The sequence below is a fragment of the Anabrus simplex genome, chromosome 1 (genome assembly GCF_040414725.1).
Source record: "Anabrus simplex isolate iqAnaSimp1 chromosome 1, ASM4041472v1, whole genome shotgun sequence".
Lineage (NCBI taxonomy): Eukaryota > Metazoa > Arthropoda > Insecta > Orthoptera > Tettigoniidae > Anabrus > Anabrus simplex.
Genome location: NC_090265.1, coordinates 311,948,492 through 311,976,160, shown reverse-complemented (window position 1 = coordinate 311,976,160; position 27,669 = coordinate 311,948,492). Strand labels below are relative to the sequence as shown.

General features: G+C 39.7%; 2 protein-coding genes across 4 annotated transcripts in view; one reads left to right on the top strand and one right to left on the bottom strand.

The window, feature by feature from the left end:
- The window catches only part of LOC136864680 (protease inhibitors), a 185,330-nt gene that overhangs the window by 25,109 nt on the left and 132,552 nt on the right, over nt 1-27,669 (top strand). The gene's annotated exons all lie outside the window — the stretch shown is intronic.
- On the bottom strand, nt 201-23,204 carry LOC137503707 (protease inhibitors-like). The gene is made up of 4 exons (XM_068231092.1): nt 23,056-23,204; nt 10,690-10,800; nt 3,903-4,078; nt 201-330 (listed from the first exon to the last, which is right to left on the bottom strand). The coding sequence occupies exons 1-3, from the start codon at nt 23,132-23,134 to the stop codon at nt 3,942-3,944; spliced, it is 327 nt and encodes a 108-aa protein (XP_068087193.1). The 5' UTR covers nt 23,135-23,204; the 3' UTR covers nt 201-330; nt 3,903-3,941.

Here is a 27,669-nt window from a genome sequence, read left to right as displayed (position 1 = left end):
GAATGGAACTTGACTTTCATCTTCTGAGGACTAGTGGGTTTACCGTTCTCTAACTTCGGTAAATGTTGCTGTCTACACAAATGGCAATAATCGTGGAATATGTTTGGTGCTACCAGGATGTTCTAAATCATTTAATAAAATATAATTTAGGTACTCAAAATGAGGAATTCCTTTTTAAAACAGAATCAATAGGAAGCATATTAATGTGCATACATTTATTGTTTTTACTTTTACAGAGTTTCAAAGATGTATAATTTCGACAAAGTTCAAGTGGTGATCGATATGAAGTTTCAATTGCCGATTCGACAGTAGATTGGTCTCCCGTTACTCCTGGAAACAAACATTTAATTCTTAAAACATAATTATACATGTTATACCAGTCCTTCAACTCACAAAATATTACAGAATTAGCCTACATCATAACAATAGTGAGAAAAAATAAAAATAGAAATAATATTGACAAAGTTTCGAACAATATTTATTTTACAACTCAAAGTGGGTAACAATTTATTAGATAACCTGAATAATTGAAAAAACTCGCGTCTAAAAATGTAAAAGACCCACACAAAAATTCACCGCATACCTTCTTATGTTATAGGGAGTTAAAAATTAAGCGGGGCAGGGGGCAGTGTCGGGGTTATGACGTCAAGTTTTGACGTAAACTACGCACCGTTTGATTGGTATGGAAATATTGTTGACAACGTATTTCTTGATTCTAAACGAATGTACACAGTTACAATGTCACACATAGGTCGTAAATCACCTTGCACCACTGAGACAGTTGTGCTCGGCTGGGGCTCCAGGAAGCTCGGCCGTTTTCTGTAAGTCTTTTGATGCTCGACGTTGGGTTACGAAAGGGGCCGGGTTGCGAAAGAAGTGGCCGGGCCCTTAATTGAGTTACAGCTCCAGTATTTGTCCGGTGTGTAATTGGAAAAACAGGGAAAACAATTTTCAAGGCTCCTGATGCTGGAATTCGAACCTACAATCTTACTGATGCGCAGCCCAAACATCGCAGCCAACCTACTCGGTGAAACACAATTTGAATTAGTCCGGTCACTTGGCTGAACGGTCGGCGTACTAGGTCTCCGAGTTCGATTTCTGGCCGGGCCTGGGATTTTAACTGCGTTGGTGATTTTAGACTTCTTCGGCTCATTTATTCCATAGCATTAACAACCAGATTTTTGTTTATTTGAAGTATGAAGAAACATTTAAACTTCCCACGCGCTGGTATTAAAATGTACCACCGTAGCGATTTAAGTGCGGTGAATGTCCTCAAGAAAACGAGATCGTCAAGAGAAAGAATAATGACTACAAATCTGCAATTCAGTCTATTGAATTTCTGGAATTATTATTCAATGATTCGAAGGAATATTACCTATTAGAAAGAGAGAATGTCCATGTTAATGTTTACAGAAACTCAGTTCATTCACTATAAATATTTGGAAGAACTTTCGGCCACAATAATATTTCTAGCGGTTCATTAGCCGATTGTCATTCAATAAAAGTGAAGTAAACTCGTGTACACGTTCCGATGTCGTGAAGCTCTCCTCAGGCACACCCCGCCCCCAGTGGAAGTGAGCTGCATGTAACATTTTAACCACAAACCAACCCTCCAGTCATTTTTTTAATTTCTGGCAGTGTCGGGAATCAAACCTGTGTCACCGAGGGTGGCAGCTAATAGCGCTAATCGGAGGCGCAAATTTCATTCAATCAATAGCGTATTTTGTATTTAATTATATTTTTATGTGAATGTAAGTAATTTTCTTTGTCTTTGCTTGATCCTTAACCAGTTTTCTCCTCTCTTCAGAACCTCGTTTACAGTAAAGGCTACCTTTCAAATTGAATTTCTGAATCAAAGGACACATTCTGAGATTTACTAGCTTATATTGTAATTTTTTGTAATTATGAGTACGGTATATTTAGTTGGAAATGTATCTTCCAGGCACCCAACAGGTATTTTCTATTAGCAAAACGTACCGCTGTTGAAGGAAAAATAATTTGCGGTGTGTCTGACTCAGGTCTGCACCCATCGCCAACTTGTAAGGAGTCATTTTTAAGTCGCAGTTAAAGAAATGAGTTTAGTTAGGTGTGTATTCCTTTTACAATTTGCTTCACATCGCACCGACACAGATAGGTCGTATGGCAAAGATGGTACACGAAGGAAGAAGGCCCATGCTCTTAATTAAGGTACAGCTCCAGCATTTGCCTGGAGTGAAATTGGGAACTCACAAAATACATCTTCAGGGCTGCCGATAGTGGTGTCCGAACCCACTATCTTCCGAATGCAAGCTCACAGCTGCGCGACCCTAACCGCACCGCTAACTCGCCCTGTATGAAATATATCAGCTTAGAACTATGGCCGGAGAGATTATGTCATTTCAGGTTCAATAGGGCCTATTGTGGGAGAAATACCAAATATAATTCTCGTCCTTTTAGATATGTATTGCGGGTAAGTATTTCTCCGACAACATCGTCACATTCCCGTTTTTGTAGGCGAAACAACGATGCGTGCAGGATTGTATTCACTACTGCATATTTCTGTGGTTTTTGGTGGTATGGTGTGTTGTAGGGTATTTTGACAAAGTGAAGTTTAGCCTATTAGGTACGCTACCTCTATACCACGGGCCCGGCTTAAGGTGGTGGTCTACATCATGGTTTGTAGTAACAAACAGCTGAGCGTTTATTTAGGCCTTTGTTGGCGAGACCTAGTGTTTACAGTTCTCTGAGCCTATTGGTATGGACTAGAGTAATTTTGTTACCTTCATTGATCTGTCTCAGTCTTATCATTAGTTTTGAAAATATGAAAGTGACTGAGGTATGAGTGATGCTAGTAATGCCATTCCTTTTGCAGTGAGTCCCTGCTATGAATGGAGTCAAAATGTTGAACATGGGGTTTGTGCATGCATTTCAGTGGGTTTGGCAGTGTGATGTGTGAGCAACTTCTGGTTCAGTGTGAGGAAAGCAACGGGAAACTACTTCGCTCCTCATTTCCCTAGTACGCCTTTTCAGTGATGCCTAGGTCATCTATGACAGCTAATGGTGGAGATATTCAGGATCAAACCAGCCTTTGGGCCGAGGACTGAACATACACTAGTGGACTGTTCAAACAGTAAGCCTGCCACAAAGAAAAAGCTATGTCTCGGACATGGGCGGCCCCGTGACGAAGGGGTAGCGTGGTTGCATCTTACACTGAGGCCCCGGGTTCGATTCCCGGCCAGGTCAAGGACTTTTACCTGGACCTGAGGGCTGGTTCGAGGTCCACTCAGCCTACGTGATTAGAATTGAGGAGTTATCTGACGCGGAGATGGCGGCCCAGGTCTAGAAAGCCAAGAATAACGACCGAGAAGATTCGTCTTGCTGTCCACACGACCCCTCGTAATATGCAGGCCTTCGGGCTGAGCAGCGGTCACTTGGCAGGCCAAGGCCCTCCAAGGGCTGTAGGGCCATGGGGTTTGTTTTTGTTTTTGTTTTTTTCTCAGACATATTTTCTCAAATATACTTATATGATAGTGATTCTGGAAAGTAATCCGGGTCCTTGGCTAAATGGCCACCGTAATGACCTTCGGCTCAGAGGGTCCTGGGTCGACTTCCTGCGGAGTCGAGGATTTTTTTCACTTCTGGTTAATTTATCTGGCTGATGGACTGACTTTTCGCGTTTGTCTAAATGTGCAGCCCTTTGTATACAACAAACAACTCACCAAGATTCTATACACCACAGAAACATGCAACAGTGAAATATGTCTCTCCAATATTATGGTTCGCATCAGGATGGGTATCTGTTTGTAAAACAGGGCCAAGTTCACACCAGGGTGGGCGACAGAAGAAAGAAGAAAGAAGGGTGACACTGAAGGGAAATGAGAATCGTAACCGGGGATATGATACCTTGATACACAATGACTTACCTGGATGCAACCATTACTTCGAGAAGCATGATTATTGTGTTACTGTTTTTGCAGACAGAACATCTCGGTGCATGCTGCTTGCGATTTCTTGCCACTTGCGGGACATGTGCACGTGTTGCAGCCATCGGAATGAGTATACGATTCATATGGTTTACATGAATCAAGGCTTTCGGCATCTGGAATATATATTAAAGAGTCAACATTTAGTAAATGATGGTAGGAATACTAGAAATAACCAAAATACGTAATTTCCAAACAACTTGAATACACTCACGATTTTGTACCATCATTAGTATTATTTTACTCTAGAGCGTATATCCTTATTTTCAAAGGATGGAAGTGTATTTCATGTACATCTACACAAAGGTCAAATATTCCTTAATTTATAGGCAGCGACTACGTGGGTTTTCCGGGGCTCAGCCACCCTACGGCAGATTTAGTGATTGGGTTCTTCGGCACCATAATATATTTTCCTGCCAGTAGCATGCACAGTTCAGCACTTCACACTTCTGCGATATCTAACAACACCTTATGTTTACCCTACTTTCAACAAAAGGGAAATAATATTCCCAATCAATTACGTTCAAAGTACAGTATAGCAATAAACCGAACTAAGGATCTAAAGAAATGAATTTCCTATTCAACATTGTAAATATTTGAAACATTAGTTATGTAAATGTAACATTGTATTAAGTAAACAGTTCCGGTTCGTTTCTGACCAGATATTTTTACTTAAAATATTCAAGAATCAATGTTTATTATATAGCAGAAGGTAAACTTTATACTACAGAGGGGCACAGGTATGCGAATGATTGTGCTATTTACGAGTTACTCGCAATTTACACATTCGTCATAAACTTGATTAAAACTGAAAATAGTAATTGAAACTGAATGGTAGGGAACCGTTGAGACTGCTGCCAGACGCTTGAAGAAAATAAACAGTCTGAAGATTTTCCAGATAAATTGAGTACAGGTAAGAGAGAACGAGGTAGGTTATCTGAAGAAAAAGCATTTTAATTGTCGTACCAGTGGCAACGTCATGTGATTGAATTCCTATGGAACTAAATATACTTTAACGTATCTTTTAAAATACCCATACCGTAAGTTTAAATATTCAGTTGTAATTTACTTTTAGTTATTTATTTCATTAGAGAGGCGCTTACTGGAGCTATAAACCGTGCGTCTATTCCCTAATTCAGTGTTTATATTAAATGATCGTCTCACTTTCATTTTAAAATATACCAAGGTGTCACCTAAGAGTCATCACGCGACTTTTCTATATTGTTTCGGAATATATTTTCAATTTCCTTTTTGTAATATGTAGGTAGAGTCAGTCCAAACAAATAACCCAGCAGTATGAAATTTTGCTATTACCCCAAGGCTTCAGCATTCAGACAGCTGGTCGTATCTGTAACTTCCTGTAATGGTCATAAGAATGCGTTGCAGTTCCTATCTAGGAAATTCATCAGTTAGTCTTTCTCTGAGACTTGCGCGAAGTAGCAGTGAGTATTTCAGGCTCGGCCCAATCATTGACGTACCTAATCTATCCAACAGGCTGATAATTTTATTTTCTGTGGTTTAAGTTTCAAAGCTTCTTCTTCCGTATTTAAATCTTCAATAAACAATAATGTTAGGGTTTCGTGTGTGAAATGGAAGAAATGGCTGGCATACTGAGAATCATTGTGTTAATTTTTTGGAAATTGTGTTAAACGACAGATATATTAAGTATATACTATTCGACACAAATTTCCATATCATCGTGTGTTTTTAACGCTAAATCAATGTTTTCAGGGTATTGATATTGTGACAATTTTTTAAATTGTAAAATATCTTTTTTGTGAAAGTGAATTTCTAAAAAGGTGTCGATAAATGTTTTTATATTGGGTCTACCAGACCCAGCCCGAACGTTCACGTTACGTTTTCCACCCGACCGCTCTAGGTTTGAGGTGGAATTTTATACGCCCAATTGACACAGCGGACTCAATATTAATCAGGTGCGATATTTCGTTCAAGGTTATTTACTGACGGTGACAGTACAACAAGAGGCTGAGTGAGGCTGTTGTATGACAGGAGTGTGGGGGCAGCGAGACCAGGCAAGTCAGGCGAGGTTGACGTCAGTTAAGTCATGTACCGGTATGGCAAGTGGGACGTAAATCTATTATACCGAATGTGTTTCGGTAATAATTATCTGTTAATTGCTCTTTTGTTTGGGAAACATTCTTGTTTTGCCACTCATTAACTACCATAAATGAGTTGAATTAAAAGTATTCTTCGTTCTCTGATAGAATTTCGTCCATCATTTCCTGTACGATACTGACTATCCTAATGGAATATGGTAGGCATTATTGTGTTGCTGATATGAGAACATAAATATCAAGTCGTTCTGTGCAAATATCATGACTGGTATTCCGCACCGAGCTGTATCAATACTGCGGTTACGAAGTTTCCTCACAGCCAATGTTGGATGAAGTCGAAAACAACAAAAAACACACCGAATGATCCATACCTTCCCCCTATCCTACCCTTCCACATTTCGGTACACCTCTTCGCTGCATCGTGTTCGCCTGACATGCTTGATCTCACTGCCTCCGCACAACTGTCATACAGCAGGCTCACTCAGCCCCAACTGGAAATACTAAATATTTCTCTTACTGTACTGCCACCGTCAATAAGTATCCTTGAATGGAATATAGCACTAAAATAGTATGAGATCGCTGTATCGATTGGACATGTAAGATTATACCTTAAACAACATTTCACTTTCACTCAGAAACAACATGACGTTTTTCGTTGACACCGAATGTCATCTGATGTACCTAACGAGCATTATTTGTTTGGGTTTGACTACCTACACATTTAAAATACGAAATTGAAATTATCTCCAGAAACACCGGAGAACAAAGACCTGACGTCTCATAGGTGACACATTAAATAAATACTCTGTAAATGATCATACTTTACCTGCAAAGTAATTCTAAAGTATAAACTCGTATTCCTCCCCACCATGATACCCAATTTAACATACAGAGTCAAAATATAAGCAAATATGTTCCACTTACTAACTAGTTTCCTGGACAAAGATACCGACATATTCATTAAAGGAAAATACCACCAACCACAACATTTAAGAATGAGTTAGCTTCATCAACGTCTATTACAAGCACAACTAACACATATTATTTAAGAACTGTAAACTTATTTAACAATACAATATTTTAAAATGGAAGCATTTCACCAACCCGTGTTCTATGTTAACTAACAGTTCAATTAATCAGAAGTTATGTGAATTTTGAAGGCAGTGGCAGGTACTCGTATTTCTAACATCTACCAAAAGAGTGTAAAAACAATATCAGAGCAACTTTTACGCTTCCACCTTGCGCAGCCGCTGGTCATTTCTCTGCTTCTCCTGCAGAAAGGAATTTCGTAAAAATGGAGATGGATACCAGCAAGAAGCGTGCATGTGGTAATATAATTTCGTGTGGCTATTTCTACCTGAGTGTAGCCCTCGTAAGGCAGACCCTCCCATGAGGGTGGGCGGCATCTGCCATGTGTACATAACTGCATGTTATTGCGGTAGAGGATAGTGTTATGTGTGGTGTGTGAGTTGCAGGGAGGTTGGGGACAGCACAAACACGCAGCCCCGAGATAATGGAATTAACCCATGTAGGTTAAAATCACAGACTCGGCCGGGAATGGAAGCCAGGACCCTCTGAACCGAAGGCCAGTATGCTGACCATACAGTCAACCAGTCGCACGTGCATTTGGTATAAACATACAACACGAGAAAAACAAATTTTATTAGAGATTACAGATAAGTATAAGGCACAAGAGCATTTTATTTTAATGGGTAGCCACTTTCTCGTAGGAGTAGCTTATTGTTTCAGTATCAAATAAGGCTCTAACTGGGCAGTAGCTACAGTAAAGTGATACTATCGTGGACTGAGCCGGGTCAGCGAACAGCAATGTGCCCATGCCTTAGCATAAGTTAGTTCACTGTCACAGATTGATTGAGCATTGATACAAAATACCACTTTTCTAAGTCTATAATACATAGAAATTCTATCTCAGGCAGAAGATTACACTTAAATACACCTACAAGTCATACCTCCAGAATGTGCTTTTTCGTACCAGTTTCTACAATAGATGTCCATTCAGACGATTAGCCGACATTTGGAACTTAAATGTCAAGCCGTTTAAAAAGTCATGAATAGGTTGTTTAGTTTTGAGTGAAATTGAATAAATATTAGTCCTAACAGGACTTAAATTATCTGTGAAACCTGTTAAACAAATATTAAGCAGTTATGTGTTGGCGGTCATCTAACAGATCGTACAGTAACAATAGTCACCGTACCGGACACTACTGATGGAATAAATTAGACATTATTATGGTGACACATGATGTCAAAAATCATTGTAAACACCTGTTCATTATCTCGTTTGATAGTAAATTAGGCCAAGACTCTTAATGTATATGGTAGGCTTGCTGATGACGAAGCCTTGTGATGCGTCACCGAATAGGGACCCATGCATACATCCTGACCAGCACAGATATTAAAGCATCTCTTGCAAAACATGATGATGGTGATGTTAACGAAGAGGATTTTTCTTTAAAGGGACCTAATATCTAGATCATATGCCCTCTTGAGGAAGATGTTCAGTTACGTTTGCAGAGTACGATTACGAGTTATCATATCTGAAGAATCACCTTGTGCTCAGTGGCCTAAAATGGAACATACTCGATAGCTTCTGCAGTACGTATTCAGAAGTTAATCTGTAGAAAGACATAATATCACCTTGTGCTCAGTGATCCGAACTGAAACATTGTCAGTAGATGCTCCAGTATGCCTTCAGAAGTAATTCTGTTGGAAAACACATCAGCTTCTATCTGACAGTCTGAAGCTCAGTGCTGCAGTTATCCTGTAGTAGGAACATACCACCTTCTGCTTTTTAACCTGAACCAGAGTGTGCTCAGCTGCTGCTACCAATTTGTGTCTGATAATCTGAACAAAGTTATGCTGGGTTTCTGATGATGTGTACATTCAGGAGATAAACTGTTGAAATACCACTGAATTCTGCTCGTTGAACGGAGCTGCTACTGTAGAGCGCTTCTCCTTCACTGGTTCTATTCCCGTCAGGCTGAAAGGACACCTTTCTATAACTTGCTCTCCACTTCACCGGTCTTCAGTGTCAGATGGGTGGACTCCTGCGTATAGCACATACTCCCGTAGAGAATCCATTGCTTCTTTATCCTTGAGGTCGCTGAGGCTGTACCTTTCTAAGGCCACGTCCGCTTCCTTCCTAATCCTAGTCATTTCCTATTCGACCATCGCCATGGGATATATCTGTGTCGGTGCGACGTAAAGCCAATTGTGAAAAAGGAGAACACGGCTATCACCTTAGCATCCTTATTTTCATCACATAAAGGGTCTGATCATGCCTCTTCATCACAGGCCAACATTCCGCCGTATGGAGTAGTACTGGGCGAATGACCCTGCGGTAACCTTGGGTTTTAGGTTCGGAGGAATCTTCTGGTATCCGAATACACCTCTGACCGCATGCCAGCATTAACTCTTGCTAGTACATCCAATAGCGAGTCAATATCAGTCGTCATGCAAAAACCCAAGTATCCAAAACTGGAGAACCTCACCAGAGGGGTACTTCTGTTGGAAAAACACATTAACTTATACTTGATTTTTAACAAAGACAGCAGTTTATATACATTACACTGATCTTGACTGGGAACACTAATAGCCCACCCGGTTAACACATAACTTTCAATATTTTCCCTATCAACTTGCAGTGAGGAATTACTCTTTGATACAGAACTACAACTTCATCTGCGAATCCTACCAAATAACATATATCCGTTTCCAAGGAAATAAGTCGACTTTAGAGCATTGGAAGAAACACGAAGAAAACCGTACATGTCCACAGACAGCCTAACGTGCATAGACTTTATACTGGGCAATCAAACGTTACATAAATATCAGTCATTATTTTATTAGGCGCACAAATCTTGTTCATGTGAAAATCCTGTTTAACGGTATAATTTGAACCGTGTCAGGACAGAAATACCCGTATGGATGGATACTTCCTTCACATTCTAACGCTTGTCTCCTTTGAAGCACTTTCGAATAAGGACCACTCACATCTTTGTGTGAATGAACACGAACGTCCACTCTGCGACAGTGCAACAGGTGCTACAGTTCTGTGTTTGAAGGTTGGATACGTTTGACAAGTCAGCACTCATTTTGACCCCACGTGTCACTGACATTCATTTCTGCACCGAGACTTCAGTTTTCACATATGACCACTGTTCAGCTTTCCTTATATACATCTTGGAGCACAGCTAGTAGCACACTAACTTCTTCATGTGTTGGTAATTAACCACAAACGTACACAGATGCAATTAGTCGGTGGCAATGACACATGTTTTAAAACGTGTGTACTATACACACTGTGCTCCTATATATTCTGAAAGTACAACTTATGAAACTTCTTCGTACCTAATTTTATATTTCAGATGAACACAAGTCCTATTTTCAAATTCTGGTTCACTGCGCCAGGTACCTTTGCTTCTGTAGTCATTGCTTTATATAAGTACACAGATAATTCAAATCATCATTTAACATCCTGATCAGATACTATCAACCACGCTTTACGTCACTAAACCACATTTAATTCCTATTGTCGATATTTGTTTATAAGTTTGGACTCCATTCGAAAAACTGAGTTGAATAATCATATTCAGAAGGCCGAATCTCATTGGCAGGGAATATACACTTACCTCGTTTAGTTCTTACGCACATCTTTCTCGTGCACACGTATCCTTTTCCATCTTTTGTACAAGTGCAGGTATTACAATCCACAGTCTTTACTGTGCCGGACTCACAGGGGCCTGGAATCAAATATGAACAATGATTTATTAACTTAGTTATTTCAGATAGTTCAGAAAATAATCAAGGTTATATTAACCTCCCTCTCAACATCGAATATCACCATCCTAGGAAAGTTCATGAAATACTAGATAAATGTTGGTAAATTTTTTTAAAGAAAGCAAATTCAGTTGCAAACAATCTTTATTGTACTGTAACTTGGATTTCTTGGATTTCTGCACGAGATACGGCCACACAAGTAACAGGGTAGGCTGCATATTCTCCCAGCCTACTGGCAGATCCAAACTTCACTTTGTAGCGTAATTCCGATACATACAGCTCAGTAAGCTGAGCGGCGCAAGAGCTTCAGAGAATTAGATTTTCAGTTCAAACTCCCCGGCTTTTCGAGAATTTCCCTACTCTATCTGTACATCTGGATGATCTTATATATATATTGTATATAATTTATATTAAATATATTATATTAAATACGTAACATTTAAAAAATATCTCATACAAACCTAAATGTCTGCGTCCTAATCAGTCCCCCCAAGCACTGACAACACCCAATGATGCTTAACTTAATATCTGGACATCAGAGGTAAAGTGGCATTTCACTAATTTTACAAGAGAGCAGAAAGAACCTGCTGAAACCCATATCTTGCTACCCTTACGGTAGATTGAATACACAGTTCTGACCATGGTAAATTACGGTAATAGACAATACGATAAGAAGTACGGCGAACGGCATAAGGTTGAACTGTTGTATTGCACCCATCAGATGAGTCTGATTGGCAAATTAAATTAATTATATAAAGGAACGTATAATAATTTCCATATGCGTTATCATTATTATATTATTGTGACATTCAAGAGGCTGAGTGCGTGAGAAAAAATCTTCAGTAGAAACCAACGCTTCTTTTCTTTCTAGAACAAATCGTTATCTTGGGAACACCTGGTGTTGCATCAGCTTTGTAACTACGCAGTAACAGTGTAAAAGTACCGTGAAAGAGTGAGACAAAAATGACGAGTGGAACTACCAGATTTCCCTTGGTTTGAAATGGACCCGTCCATACAATTGAACATCGTATGTATGCTCCAATCAGGTCACAGTATTTGAATATTTTTAAATGTAGCGGGACGATATTGTGTGTAACTTATCTGCAATCCAGACCAATATTTAACGAAGATATTTTCACAGCAAGATGTTAGTATTTGTGGAGGAAATTTGGGAACAAGCAAATAGCTTATTGAAAGTAAATTGGAATAATTACGTATTCAATTGCTGGGTAGCAACGCGACTGTGAAGCCCCTGCCATCATGGAGTATGCTAGGCAGTGCATAACGAGATATAATCCAGCTAACGCCGCCGATCTTACAAGAAAAATTACGAACAATTTCACGAGCACACTACTTTAATATGTTGGCGAACAGATATTGAAATTTTGTGTGGAAGCCACTTCATTTATTAAGCAATTTTTTTTGGGAGCTGTTCCAGTGCCGCCAGTGGGGATTTTTAAGTGTCAAAGTTTGTATCATACCGCCAAGTAGTGCGCCAACTTCCCTGAAGCTGCATTTCTGAACCCTCAGTCATCATCGAGAGTGTCGTTGTGTTAAGACGTGTCGGGGACACAGCTCCTCAGTTTAAGAATTGTTCTAACGAACAAAGAGCTTTTACCAGTGTATTCAGGCAAAGTTAATTTTTATTAACGCTAGTTGCCTATGTAAGTGTTTTATAAGAATATCATGAAACTAAATAACAGTTAATGTAATTTACAATGTTAGATTCACGTATTACTGAAGTAAGATTTGGAATTACACAATAGTTGAGTCCTGCGTACGCGACTTTAGTATATTAGCCCGTACGAGAAGTTCAACGTTATAACAGTCAACGAAACTACGGTAGGCTTGGGAACATTTTGTTTCCTACTGGCAGTAGTTAGTCAGCTGCTAGAACGGTTCTCCAAGGGGGAATATACTTTCTCTTTCTACCAGTATTGAGGCCAGGGCCGGAGGCGAAACCCCATACACAGCCGTTTCTTTGTGAAGACACAAGGGGGTGTTTGAATCTACAAAGTACTTTCACTGCGCGTGAGATAAATGTGGAAGAATGTCTAGGATGGTGAATCACATTTCCAATCTTATGCATTTGATCACTGTATAGGCTGTATATATATCAGAAGTGTTTCGTGTTATAATAAATTTTGTATCAGTGTTATTATAGAAAAAGGAAACCGTGTGTAAATGTGTAAGTGACAGTGGGAATTAGTAAGTAAGCGAATCTGGATATTGCAAGAAAGAAGATGAAGATAAAGTATTCTGTCATGAGTCTGTAAACTACTATGGCCGCTTTCTCTGACGGTGGAAGCAGGTTGCTGATAATGTATTGTCCTCATGTTATTTATAGAATCTAAAACTTTCCTTTTATATAATCTAGATGTAAGAATGCGCGAGCAGTTAGTGTAAGAGTCCCGGGAACACAGCCAAATATTTAAGGTATTTTATCACCATGATATGCTTAGATGGTATTTTTATTATTATTATTATTATTGTTTGTAACGTGTGTACGAAGCACAATTTTAACCTTTTACCTTGTCACAATCACATTTATTTGTTGATATTTAAGGGATCGTCGTGTGTGAATTTATTATTATTATTGGTAATTAAATATATATATTTTTTGAATGCAGATCAGCATATCGTGGTGCAATGACGATATTGGAGTTAATACTAAAATCATAGTTAATCGAGTCACTATCAATAAATTCAGGATGGATGATGGTAATAGTTATTTCTTTCATATAAATAAATTATTTTTGTTTGTGTGTGTAGCAAGTACCGTATGAAATAATTGGGTGAGCAATATTAATAAATAATTCCTGTTTGTATAACCAAATTGTTGACGAGTAAATATGTACGAAGTTGGGTGATGATAATAGGTAAGCGATTTTTGTAAGGTCCGTATACAGGAGAATAATGTGATACATGACGTTATTCGTAGAGGAAAAATGAGATATATTTATAGTGTAGCAAGTTGACTGAAATGAAAGTGGTCAGCGTGACAGCTGAGTGATATTACCGGCAGAATGGAGCCGAAGGGATTTAATATTGAATAGTAAATATAAAGATGAGACAGTCACGGTTATTATGTATGTGAAGGGACCTAATAATGTGCATACGAGTTAATTGTAACACAACATCGTCCATTGATATATATAAAAGTTTCTACGTGCATTTGACTACTATTGTTATGTTATGTTGTTGCATAGAGAACACCCAATTAATTTAATATGAACGCTTGCTATAGCTCAATTTCTGGAACTATTTTTCTAGGACACCACGTAGTAATATTATTATTATTATTATTATTATTATTATTATTATTATTATTATTATTATTATTATTATTATTATTATTATAATTGTCATATATTTGTTTACTACGATCCTTATTTGCATAACGAGATGCATTTCATACTGTCAGGATATTTTGATATGTGTGAACCACAAGAACAATGGATCTGGGTTGTGGTCAATAGTTATTTCAGCGAATTAATATTTATTTGGACGCTGAAATAAACCAACAATTATTGAGACAAGTCGTATAAATGTGTGACAATATGGTATTCCTTTGGATGAAGTCATGGACGATGCTGAATTTTCATTGTATATTTTGTATATAATTAGCGTTAATTTACACGATAGGTTATTACTTTTGGCTGTGTTTTCCTGTTTGGTGTAAATATTGGAATAAGTTAGGAGCTATTTTTATTCACATGGGAGAGTACATTTCTCTGACATTATATAAATAGGATAGGGAAAATGCTCGCGCATAGTGTAAAGCAAAGTTTTAGATTCTAAAGCAACAACAACAAATAACCAAGGAAATTGCAAGGAAATTATAAGGTTACTGTACTCGAATATTTAATTTAACATTTATGCATTTATAAAAGAACATGTTATGTAACACGAGTTGCATATGGGAAGTACAGTAACGATTTGATAAAAGAATTTATTATTATTATTATTATTATTATTATTAATAATAATTGGGATACATGTCTCAGGCAGCTGATGTTTCTGTCTTTGCACAGTGCACAAATTTATTTCTACGAACTGTAACAATGTCATGGTAAAAATTGTTGTAAGCAATGAAATTTAATCAGTTATGTAAATGAAAGTAAAAGTATTAACCAGTGGAATGAATTATTGAAATGTGAATGTTGTGAGTCATAAGACTACACATACACAGTGGTATTGAGTTAGGGTGGACACTAGTGGCTACTTTTCTTTATTTTTATAAAATATTATTATTATTATTATTATTATTAATATTATTTTATTATTATTTCAGTATGTTACCAGTATATTTTACAGTTTGACTTGAAGGTCATGATTTATATAGTATGTAGACTATCCTTCATATGGTATCCCTTTGCATCCTTACTTGACGACGGGGATTGATCGCGCCTGGGATGAAGACCTCAAATCTTCGGTGAGTATATTTTCTTTAGGGGCAGCCGTGGCAACGTTGGATATCAGGTAAACACCGAAGAAGCTCTGCAAGGGTGCAGTGTGATCACTTACTTTTTTTTTTATCACTGGGTCCTCCTTGGACAAACGGTAGTATCAATACTGCGTCGATGTATATAAAGTTTCTTATGGGGATCACCGTATTTACCCCGTTGTTAATATAAGGAGAGATCTTCATTGGGGAAATCACATAAGCGGGGTTGTAAATAAAGGGTAAAATTCTCTGCACATGGTATAAGAGCATTTAGGGACTGTAGTAAGGATGTAAGGTAGAGGACATATAAGTCTCTGGTAAGACCCCAAATACAGTTGTTTCTCTCCCGATGTTGAAAGAGCTGCTGTCTAATTCCTTATTTACTCTGACTTCATTAATAAAACCTTGGCAGAGAAATGGGTCTCCGTTGGGAGCAGGTCGTCGGGATTGCGAACAGTCGCGATTGCGAACACAAGATATATGGGAAGAGAGCCAGCTCGTTTCAGGCTTTTCCCCTTTCAGTTGCGTCTAGATTGCGGACAGTCGCGAGTGCAGACATACCATTAGTAGTCTCGATGTGTCTATTTCCTAAAGATAAGCCTTCCTGAAGTAGAGTATCTATATTTTACTTTTATAACTAGTACAAGTGCGGAAAATTTCATTGTTAGCGCTAACCGGGACTGCGTCCACCCTTTCTATTTTAGAGCAACTCGCTTATCTTCGAGGTAGGCCTGTCGTGTAGATTCGCACATGAAGTTAACGGCAGGGGCTCGGAAGACCCATGGACGCCATGAACCAGCACGGTTAACCATACTCGGCCTTTAAAATAATGAACACCTAGTCCCATAATTAACTGCTTTTCTTTTTACTTTCTCAGAATAAATGTTTGCACTTTTTAAGAAGTTTGTCGGTTTTACTACTAATTATGTACGTATTAATTTAGGCTTATAATTATTTCTCATCTATAAGATTCGTCAGGAAGTCGTAAAATTTAAGAAACGAGATTTCCACTTCCAGAGGTGCACATGGCCCTGAGGTTCACTCAGCCTACACCAAAAATGAGTAGTCGGGAGATAGTTGGTTCGAACCCCACTCTCGACAGTTCTGAAGATGGTTTTCCGTGGTCTCCCATTTTCACACCAGGCAAATGCTGGGGTGTACCTTAATTAAGGCCACGGCCGCTTCCTTCCCATTCCTATCCCATCGTCGCCATAAGACCTATCTGTGTCGGTGCGACGTAAAGCAAATAGCAAATTCCTGGGGGCAAGGACGCCCTGACGTAGAGCTAACCACTCTACCCCATCAAGTGCCGAGGTTATGGATAGTGGAAGCCTTTACCTTTCACCCCTCCAAGGGCCTTCATGGCCTCTACGGAGATGACTTTGCTTCTTTTTATACATATTAAAATTATTAAAATCCGTTAAGATTCTGTTACATACCTTTAGTAAACAATTTTCCTTTACACTTCTTCGTTCTCTCCTTCAAACAAATCCATGTGGTAACACAATTTTTACTAATTCTAAACTGTCTGTAACTATAACCATGCAATAAGGCACATGGCTTATCTTTCTCCGTCTCAATAAATTACATAATAGCGCAACAATTAATGATCTGAAACACGTGAACGAACTAAAAACTCAACACAGTGGTAGAGCTAACGTTCTGTATAACAGCTAGAGCAGAACGAGATTGGTAAGACGGGTGGAAGAGGAATGGAAACCGCTGTCCGCAATCGAGACTGTTAATGAGGTGTCTACAATCGACACTGTCCGCAATCAACACAGCACCGTTGGGAGACCTCTGGCTGAGTTTTAATGAATTTTGCTGCAAACGTGCGTCACCAGAGATCTTTCTCATGCCGACATCGTACGAGCTGGAGCACCCATGGAATTATTTTTACCCTGAAAAATCCGACTACTTCTGCAGGATTTCAACACACGATCTTGGGATCCCGAAGCCGGCACTCTACCATTGATGCACAGAATTTTATAAATTTCCAAGTGTTAAAATTATGCGTGATAAACAGTGTGGACAATCCTGTCACACCGGGAGCTACTACCATAGCAACCAGTAACTTGCACGGTAATATTCACCCATTTTAGGACAAAAGGAGCGATAACCACCACTGGAAAATGAAATGGCTTATGGCTCTTAGTACCGGGAGTGTCCGAGGACATGTTCGGCTCGCCAGGTGCAGGTATTTTGATTTGAATCCCGTAGGCGACCTGCGTGTCGTGATGAGGTTGAAATGATGATGACCTGCCATCAGTAGATTGTAGGCTGTCTGTCCCACCCTAACTGGTTAGCATGCTAGACTTTGGTCCAAGGGTTTCCGTATTCGATTCCCGGGTGGGTGGGGGGTTTTAACATTCTTTTACTCGGGGGTTGGGTATTTTTGTCGTCCACGGCATTATAATTCATCATAGGTTGGGTCCAGTCCTGAGATACGCGCAGGTCGCCCATACGGTGTCAACTCGAAAGACCTGCAGCAGGCGCCTCCGGAGGCCACACGCTATTACATAATACTTATGTCAGAAAACTGTATAAATTTAAAAGGTGGAAACACATTTAACGGTAAATTTGTTAGAACGGGACCTTTGTCTTATAGAAAAGAATTTATCGGACCGCAGTCTCCCAAAGTATGAGAACCGCTGCTCTAAAATTCATTACTACCGACCGAGTTGGGTACACGGCAGGTGTCGTGAAGCTGTAAGCTTACATTCAGGAGACGGTGGGTTCAATGCCTACCATCAGCCATAAACATGTTTATTGTGATTGATTTCTCATCTGATAACAAGCAAATACTAATACAGTCATGCTACCACTTTCTCAGTTCTACCCCTTTCCAAACGTAGTTTAACCGAAAACTTGCATGTTTTCGCGCAGAATTAGACCACAACTGAAGATTTCTACAAATAAAATTATTACCTATCTTGTATTTAAAAGAAACCTGTGATATAAACAAGAACAACTACTCTTTCAAGCCCTATTTTCAATATGTATACCAGCTCAATAAGAAGAATGAGTGCATGGTATTGTAAAAAGTTCTCGTAGATACATTTACTCAGAAAGAATTCAGCCTTTAGATGTAATGTTTGTTGAGAGTACACACAGAGTTTGTATCTACATGGGAGGTGAATTACACTTTGATAATAATTAAAATTCTGATAAAATATTACATGCGAGGAACACACAACACTATGGATTAATTTTTTTAGAAGTGACTAGACATTCTCCGTGAATGGGTTCAACTCAAATTCCCTGGTTAATCGTGTCGTAAAGAGAATGGAATGTTGTGGCTTTCAGTTACAATATGCGTGAATGAATTAAATATAAAGCTTTTGATTTTACGTGTCACTAACTACGTTTACGGTGTTCTGGGACGACGAGGAGCCGCAATGTTGTATAGCGAGAGTTCTTTAAGGTGCAAATAAATCTACCGACAAGAGGCTGGCGTTTTTGTACCTACAAATACGACCGGAATGAACCGAGATCGAATTCACCAATTTGCGCTCAAAACAGCTCTACTACGGTGGCTCCCTTCCTTGTCCTATTCCTTTCCTGTCCGACTCGTTGGTTGAACGGTCAGCGCACTGGCCTTCGGTTCGGAGGGTCCCGGGTTCGATTCCCGGCCGGGTCGGGGATTTTAACCTTAATTGGTTAATTCCAATGGCACGGGGGCTGGGCGTATGTGTTGTCTCATCATTTCATCCTCATCACGAAGCGCAGGTCACCTACGGGTGTCAAGTAGAAAGACATGCATCTGGCGAGCAGAACCCGTCCTGGGATATCCCGGCACTAAAAGCCATACGACATTTCATTTCAGCCCTTTCCTAACCCATCCTGGACTTAAAACCTGTCTGTGCCATTGCGATTTAAAGACAAAAAAAATAATGAAAAGGCTGTTTTCGCTTTTGCTTTTAAATACCTATTTTGCGGGGTGCAAAACGCTTCCTGTGATGCATTTCATTTCAAAATGATGGAGATTGATGATGAACTTCTCACAGCTATACTTATTTCAATATTCTCTTGGTCATGAACTACGCTGAACTTCAGTTCGATAGTCAAAGTGTGGGAGCTGACTAACTCTACGTGTATTCAGTTTTCAAATACAGTAATACAATATTGTTTAAATACCTCTAGATGGTAACATTGCATCTGATACGAAAACCAGAATATCATTTTCACGACATCAAGCAACCATAACGTTCATCAAATGCAATTAATACAAACACACCGAGTGAGTTGGCTAGGTGGTTTGTGCTACGAAACTGTTAGCTTGCATTCGAAACGTGGTGGGTTCGAACCCCACTGTCGGCAGTCTAGAAGATGGTTCTTCGGGGTTTCCATTTTAAAACGAGGAAAATGCTGAGGCTGTACCTTAACTAATACTACGGTCGCTTCCTTTCTCATCCTAGCCCTGCCGTATCCCTTTATCACCAACATCCCAGTTATTGGTGCGACGTAGAACAAATCAATAGAAAATAATCACAAGCCATTTTCTCTACGATTAAAAACACCCATGGTGCAAGAGTCCCGAAGGGCCTTGGCCTACCATGCGTCCTCCGCTCAGCCCGAATGCTTGTAGATTACGAGGTGTCGCGTGTTCGGTACCAGGAACCCTTTCGGCCGTTAATCCCGGATAACTAGACAGGGACTGTTACCTCACCGTTAGATAGTTACTCAGCTGTAATCATGTAGCCTGAATAAATCTCAGAGCAGCCCTCAGATCCCGGTAAGAAACCCAGATCTGCTTGGAAATTGAACCCGGAACCTCAGAGTAAGAGGCAGGTTCGCTACCACTGCAACACGGGCCTGGCTTTCTATAAGACTACCTCATATAAACAATTTAGTAACTTCACAATACAAGTAACTCGTACTAAGTGTAACGTTAGTAAGTATAGGACAGGGACTATAACATACATACATACTGTACATATATTTTCGTAAAAGATGGTTATGGCTTTCACTTAGCAGTCATCAAAGCACTGTGGATTAACTAAAAGCTTCCAGAATCCTCATTTTGCAACTAACTCTCTGGCCTCGATTACTTCGACCTTTGAATCATTGAGCAGTAGTTCCTGCTTTTCCTACCCTCCGTGGTTGAGTCCACTACTTGCTCCATTCACCTCACATAACTATACCAATGAGGTCAACGTCACCCTTCCAATACAAGTTGGCCTTTTTCTTCTTATTGTAGGGAATTTCCTGTCATCGCTCCCAGCTTTTAGTACCCGCAATAATTCTTGCCAATTTCATATCCGTTATTTCTAGATGTGAGTAAAATATTCTGAGTCCATCTTTCGCTACCGTACAGAAACTAAGATTAATTTCGCCTGGGAGCTCATTTCTTTCCGCTAATCGAAATTGCAAGCTTGCTGGACGAGCTTTGTCACACGTTAATTCGATTTCACTTACTACACAGTACTTCCATTCTTGAAGAATACACATCGTATGATCAATCTGTTGAAGTTTTGTTTGCCTTACTCGACATTCAATCAATCCCCGGAGGTTTCTTCCGTAATGAAGTCCGGCTCCATGGCTAAATGGTTAGCGTGCTGGCCTTTGGTCACAGGGGTCCCGGGTTCGATTCCAGGCAGGGTCGGGAATTTTAACCAAAAATAGGTTAATTTCACTGACAAGGGGAATGGGTGTATTTGTCGTTTTCATCATCATTTCATCCTCATCACGATACGCAGGTTGCCTACGGATGTCAAATCGAAAGACCTGCATCTGGCGAGCCGAACTTGTCCTTGGACACTCCCGGCATTAATATACGCCATTTCATTCCCTAATGGCATCACTTCTGCCTTAGATGTGTACTCGCTGCATTCCCCTTTCAAGACATCAGTAAAAGATGTACCGTCTCCGTACAGGCCACGAAGGCCCGTGGAGGAGTGAAAGGTAAAAGCTTTCACTATTAGCAAGCTCGGCTCTAACGAGTATTGTAGAGGTCTACGTCTGAGCACAGTTGTTCCCTGGTATCAACCTGGTGCTCATTTCTGGTGCAGGCTGAGTGAAACTTCCTGACAGAGAACGGAACGTCCTTTCGAATGAACCCAGTAAGTCCACACCACCTCGGTCAGGCAGGTCCTTTTCAAGACTATTACAGTTTTAATATTCGTTCCTGACTTACTCTTCATTAAAATTCTTCACTGCTGTCAAATGTGTTCCAGTTCATGTTCTCATTTTTATATTCCTTCTCTAAAGGGATATTATTTCAGCTAGTTTTAAGTTATATATACTGCGTTATATTTGTGACAGAACTAATTTTAAGAGAGCATTCTTTTCTCTCTCTCTTTACAGGCACAACCAGCGTTTCATAATCTCGCAGTTTTACCTCTAAAATCAGCATCACCATCTTACTGTAATTAGTTATAACTTTTCAATGAAAATCTTACACGGTCTATTCACGTCATTTCGTGACTTCGTATTTCTATGGATTACAAATGAACACAGGTTTAACTAATGATAAAAAGAAAATGTCATTCACCCTACCTGTGGGAAAAATGAGCATATTTTCTCCATTCTGTCTGAACAGCTCCACTAGGCAGGAGGATTAATCACTAATGGGAATAACATTCAATTGATGGTACATGGAAAATACGAACAGAGTACAAGAAGTTAAATGAGATATTGGTAGCACTGCAGGATGCTCTATCAGCTGTTTCGATATGTGAAATCGTTACAGGAGAGAGCTCTCACTGAGGGCCAATGACAGAGTGTTGGCCTCCAAATCCCAAGATCGTGGGTCAACCCCGTCAGACGTAGTCGGATTTTTAAAGGGTAGTAAAAATGTCCTATCAACACTCCAGTGTCATACAACGACACGATAAAAAAATCTCTGCTGACATATGTTGAACCTACAAAATTCATTAAAACTCAGCTATAGATCACCCAATAGAAATCCATTTCTCTGTCATCTGATAGCGTAAAATGGAATGTCAAAACTGATACGCAGGCAGCTTGGATTGCGTCAAATGAAAATCCCTGCACATGATAGCATAATAGCAGTGGTCATACAGGAAAAATATAATAAACAGCAGGTTATGGATAGTTGAAGAAATCGGATGCATTGAGAAAAACCAGCAGAGTCCATCTTGACCACAGTAATAACAACACGGCCCTTTCTATTTCTAAATTGAATACTACTTTGTTGATATACTTCTGAAATGTTAAACCATGTAGCCATTCAGGATGCCTTAGATCTCCCTTCAGGCTGAAACGTAGATCACTGGGCAGCCAATTCTCTGCTCTTTGATCATGGACATTAATGGGAAATTAAACTCCAAGTAATACACGAAAACTTAACAACGATGAACCATCATAGTCGTAATCTTCTGTCTTTTGACTTAAAATACTGTTTGTTAGCATAATACAATGTGGTTTTATGTATTATGCAACGCAAGAGACCAAACTGCATTTCATTTGTTACAAAATCCAAGGTATAAACCAACAAAGTCCAAACACTGTTTGGGCCGATGACCTTCGATGTTAGGCCCCTTAAAACAACAAGCAAGCCAAATATTGTTCATTTAAATACTCATTTACGCGGATTAATTGGAACATAATGTTTTCGTAGTATCAGAGAAAAAGAACAAGTACTCGACTAGATTTTAAAAAGTATTGACACTAGAAAAGGTTTGAACGTATTTCCCTTCTCCTGTAACATGTCAAATTTTCGACTCTGTTGGATTTCCCTGTGCACACTTCAAATGTCGGGTATTCCTTATTTGGCCGAAATAAAACAAACAATGAAATGAAGTCATACCTTCTGGGTAGGCTGTTTGGCAAGCCACGAATGCAAAGAGCAGACAAAAGGCAAATGCGGCTAATACGATCTTCTGCATGGTGATAGTGCTGTAGGAACGGCTACTTTAGCGCAATCTAAAGCGTCTGCGACGGTTTAGGCAGCTCCCCGTCATCTTATAAGAGTCTCCCTTCCCCTCCCCGTTGTTTCCCCTACCACGATCGTGTCCTTCACTGGTGATGGAAACCTAACATGATTCTTCTTAGAACCTTGACTTCGGCGAAGATGTTAAGTAAGCTAACTGGACAAACAAGCAAACACTCTGCTTGACTGAGGGGAAACCCGCAACAAAAGCACCTTTAAGGTAACGACGGGATTGGTGGCCACTTACCTTGCTCTCTTCTTTCTTTTACTAAACAAACTTTTAGTGATCGATAGATACATAGATAGATAGATAGATAGAAATGATTTCGTTCCGCCTGGAAAACCGCTTCGTGATAATATTGTGAGATAAATACTGACCCGCAGCACGTAAATCATCAAGAGCGTGAATTCTTTGAAATTACTTTCACAATATTGAACATTAAATGACAGAAACCGGCCAAAGTTCTAAGCTGAAATATTTCACATAGCGGCTTTTGCATGCCAAATGACGATTTATTTTACTGGCAGAGTTAGGGACTCTTGTCATGGTCTTACAAACATAATAATCTCCCTGTGGATGGGGGAGTAGAATAACAACCACGGTATCCCCTGTCTGTCGTAAGAGGCTACTACAAGGGGCCCCAGGGGCTATTAACTTAGTAGAGTGGGTTCGCGATCACAGTGCTCTTGGCAGAGTCCTGATAATGCTTGCACTTACTTGTGTCAGGCTCCTCACTTTAATCTATCTTATCTCACCTCCCTTGGTCAACTCTTGTTCTTTTCCAACTCCAAAGGTATTATATCATTCGAGGCCTAACGAGTCTTTCATTTTTATACCCTTCATGGCCCTTGTATTTCCTTGGTCGATACCTTCATTTTACGAAGTGTCGGATCCCTTCCATTTTTTCTCTCTTGTTAGTGTTACATAGAGGATTGATGGCTAGTTAAAACAACAATCACCACCACCACTGTACATACACAAGTAACTTAAAAACGTGAATCAAAATACTATATTTCTATGCTATCTCACCAACACATTCCAGGTTATACTGTAACTTACTGAAGAAATCGACTGCAGTGGAAAGAAGGCCGAGGAGGACCGAGGAAAAAATTTATTTCAAGACTTGGCACAGAATCTTCACTATGGTCCCGAATTTAAAATGAAACGAGGGGCTGAGGGCAAAGAACAATGGGTTCATAGACAAGTCTTTGCCTTTAGACACTGATGAAGATGAACAAATGTCTAACGTTAAATCAACTACTGCACTAACAAACCATTCATACCTCGAGCTTATCTCTAAACGTATCAAAAAGTACTAGTAAAGTCTTTGTACCGCGTTCAGCAGCAATAATAGTGGCGTACTGCCTCCGAGAAGGCGGGTGGAGGTCTTTCGAGTTGACGCCTGTAGGTGAACTGCGCATTCGCGAGTAAGGGAACTCACTTTGACGGAATTTTAATACCGACGGGGGCACATACACACTCATACCCTGAGTCAGAGAAATTAATCCCTGAAGGTTAAAATAACCGATCCATTTGGGAATCGAACCTGGGTGCCCTGGGTCCAAAGGCCAGCATGTTTAAGATCTGCAATGGTCTTGAAAAAGATGACCATAAAAGTTGTTAATGATTTCTTAAGGGCTGGAGGGCAGTAACAATAGCGGTACTAGCAGGCGTGATAATCGAGCGACATAGTCATTGCCTTCCTACCAAGGTTTTTTTCTTTTTCGTTTAATGACACTCCTTGTGACAGAGATGAGAAAGTTTATAGTAGGAACTATTGACACAAGTGCGTTGTTAGATGACTGCTACAATTTTATTCATATACTCCCCAATATATAGCTTCTTCTGGGGGATGCGAGGACGGTGTGTACACTGACACTGCTGTCTGCAAAGAACTCTTGTTGGGTGTATGGTCTCTTGGCTTGTAACACACAATGTACATAACTGCCTAATATGAGCACTACAGTATTATTTAGCTAAGCTGGTCTCAAGCTAAAGGTAGGTCGAATAGTCCACTCAGAGGCGATATAGACCTTGGGCTGATTTATAACAGAATGAAGTTTCATTTTGAAGTCCCTCCACACCTGTTGTGTGACGTCACATTGCGTCAGTCTATGCTGAATTGTTCCCTAGGAGCTCGGCAAAACCCACAGGCGTCGTTTTCCTGCATTATGGATGCGATGGAGTTTGCTATTTGTAGCAATGATATCATTAATTACTTCATACCAAGTATCACGCATTGTTTTCAGGGAGAATGCGATTTGAGATTTTCCTCCAGACTGTAGACCAGTTTATTAACAGCGCTATCCGAACTATTGTCGGGGCTTTATACTGCTGTGTAAGTATATACTTATAAAGTTTCTTCGTTGTTATGTCTGGAGAGAAGAGATCATGTGGAACGTAGCTCATCTCTCAGCGCATATATCGTGCATGTGGCGCGTGATGGTATATATCATAAAATGCTGGCGGGTTCTTAAACTCTTCAGGGTTACAACAATTCCATTAAGAAGTCGTTGGAGCGATGGTTTCCTGCTGCTTGCATCATTCTGAGATTCCGTAACAAGAAGAGTACTTTACTTTTAAGCTGTACATCAATAAGAGCAAGACCTCCTTCCGATGTAGCTAACGTGAGTGTAGATCTTGCGATGCGGAAAAGTGATCCTTGCCAGAGATACCAGACTACTGATGAAGCTATACGGATACCAACTACTCTTGGCATTGGTAAAATTTGGCTTAAATACCAGGTTTTGCTTAGACCATACATACTGACATATTGCACCCGTTGTTGTAACACCATGAATTTATATTTAACTTGTTGCAGGATACTTTTCACAGATGCAAGTGTGTTACGAGCTCAACTTCGCTTACCTTATGCATACTTCTCCGCTCCGATTTAGTGCACATTATATTGCGCTGCTTCACGAACTTTCAGCTTACAAGTCTGTCTCACCACTGCTTGGACTGTTCCCCCTCCACGCGCAATCACCGTGACGTCACCCGGTTCCAGTGTTTTCTCGAGCTCGCTTCGCTTCCGTATATATACTCGCCGCTTTCTCTTGTCCGGCGATCAGGTGTGATTGATATGTTGTAATCGGCAGTGAGAGCTTGAGCAGTGTACACGGCTGGACCGTGTGCATTTCAATTCTATTTCATTCTTCTTTACGTACTGGGTGAGCAGACTTTTATTATTATTATTGTCATTCATTCAATTTTTGCCCTCTCTTTCTCCATACGGGCTTGGCTAATGCTTGGATTTCGAACTCTAGTCCCTTCAGGACTCTACGAAATTACGCTGTGCCAAACTATTAGCTTTAGACTTGTGGTGGAAATGTGAAGGAAGAAGTGTACTGGACTACCGATATTATGGTGACCTTCAACTTCTAAAGTGTTGTGCATGAACTTTGCCTTCCCTCGTTTTGAAGTGGGACTTGACAGCCTGATCATTTCCCTTTTCCCTGCTGTTTGTTTCTTGGTTTTCTTTTCCTGTTCCTCTTTCCATTCTCCTTTTCGTCTTCCATTCGTATTTTCTCATAATTTGCTAATGAAATTTGGTAACATTCTGCTCTGCCAATTTCGCACTGCGTCTGCTGTTTACATTTCGAAAACAAGTGTGTGTTAGATTTTGGGGGATATGATGTCGTTTTATTGCGTACCATTTTAGGTACTGGAAAGTTCCCTTTAACTTGTATAATTTTTACTTGTTCCTTTTCAAAATTTCTTGCTGTTTTTTGCGCGGCATTCATGTGAACGTTGTCATATTGGAACTTGAATGTAATGAGAACATTAATTTATTCCTATAGCCCTTATCTCGTACCTGAGTATACCAAAGATTTATTGTGATTTGTGTGGTTACCCTTTTTAGTGCCTGTATGAACCAAAATAAAACCTGTCAATAACTTGTATGATTCCCTTTTTCTATGGTGTATCAAATGGTCCAATTTTACTCTCTGTTGTGAAAACATTTGTTATTTCTTTTGAAGTTGTTTCAATATATATGTTCATCTTTTCTAAACCTGTGCTTTTGGGAGTTCTCATTTCTGTGTTCTCTTTGTTTTGCTTAGTATGTACCTACCGCGGAAATTCCCCTTGGGAAAAGGCCCATAATTGTAATCGGCACATGACTTGGGATATGATCTGCACTGATTGTGGTTATTTGAAGCATGACATTTGAATAGTGCCATTACTCCATTCTACACGTTTCCCTGCGCTCTGCTTTGCTAAGTTCTCTGTGCGGCATACCAGCACATATTACTGGGAGTCTTTCGCTTCCTTCATATCGAACTTTCGTTGATATTTGCCTAGCGATTGCTGCAAGTACTTGGAAATACATACTCATCTTTAATAATACCAATGTACCGCAACAAGTGCAAGGGACCAATTTTTCTGAATCATCTGATGGATGCTATTATAGAACAGGATACTGAGTATCTTAATCTCATCAGTGATCTTGATCTATGAGGGAACATTTTCTGAGGCCCTGCTTCGATGCC

Excerpts from the sequence above, each read along its gene's own strand:
- LOC137503707 (XM_068231092.1), bottom strand. The coding sequence starts at position 23,134 with ATGCAGAAGATCGTATTAGCCGCATTTGCCTTTTGTCTGCTCTTTGCA. Across the intron at positions 10,801-23,055 it reads CCAAACAGCCTACCCAGAAG|GCCCCTGTGAGTCCGGCACA; the intron begins GTATGACTTCAT and ends ATTTGATTCCAG. Across the intron at positions 4,079-10,689 it reads GTGCGTAAGAACTAAACGAG|ATGCCGAAAGCCTTGATTCA; the intron begins GTAAGTGTATAT and ends TATATATTCCAG.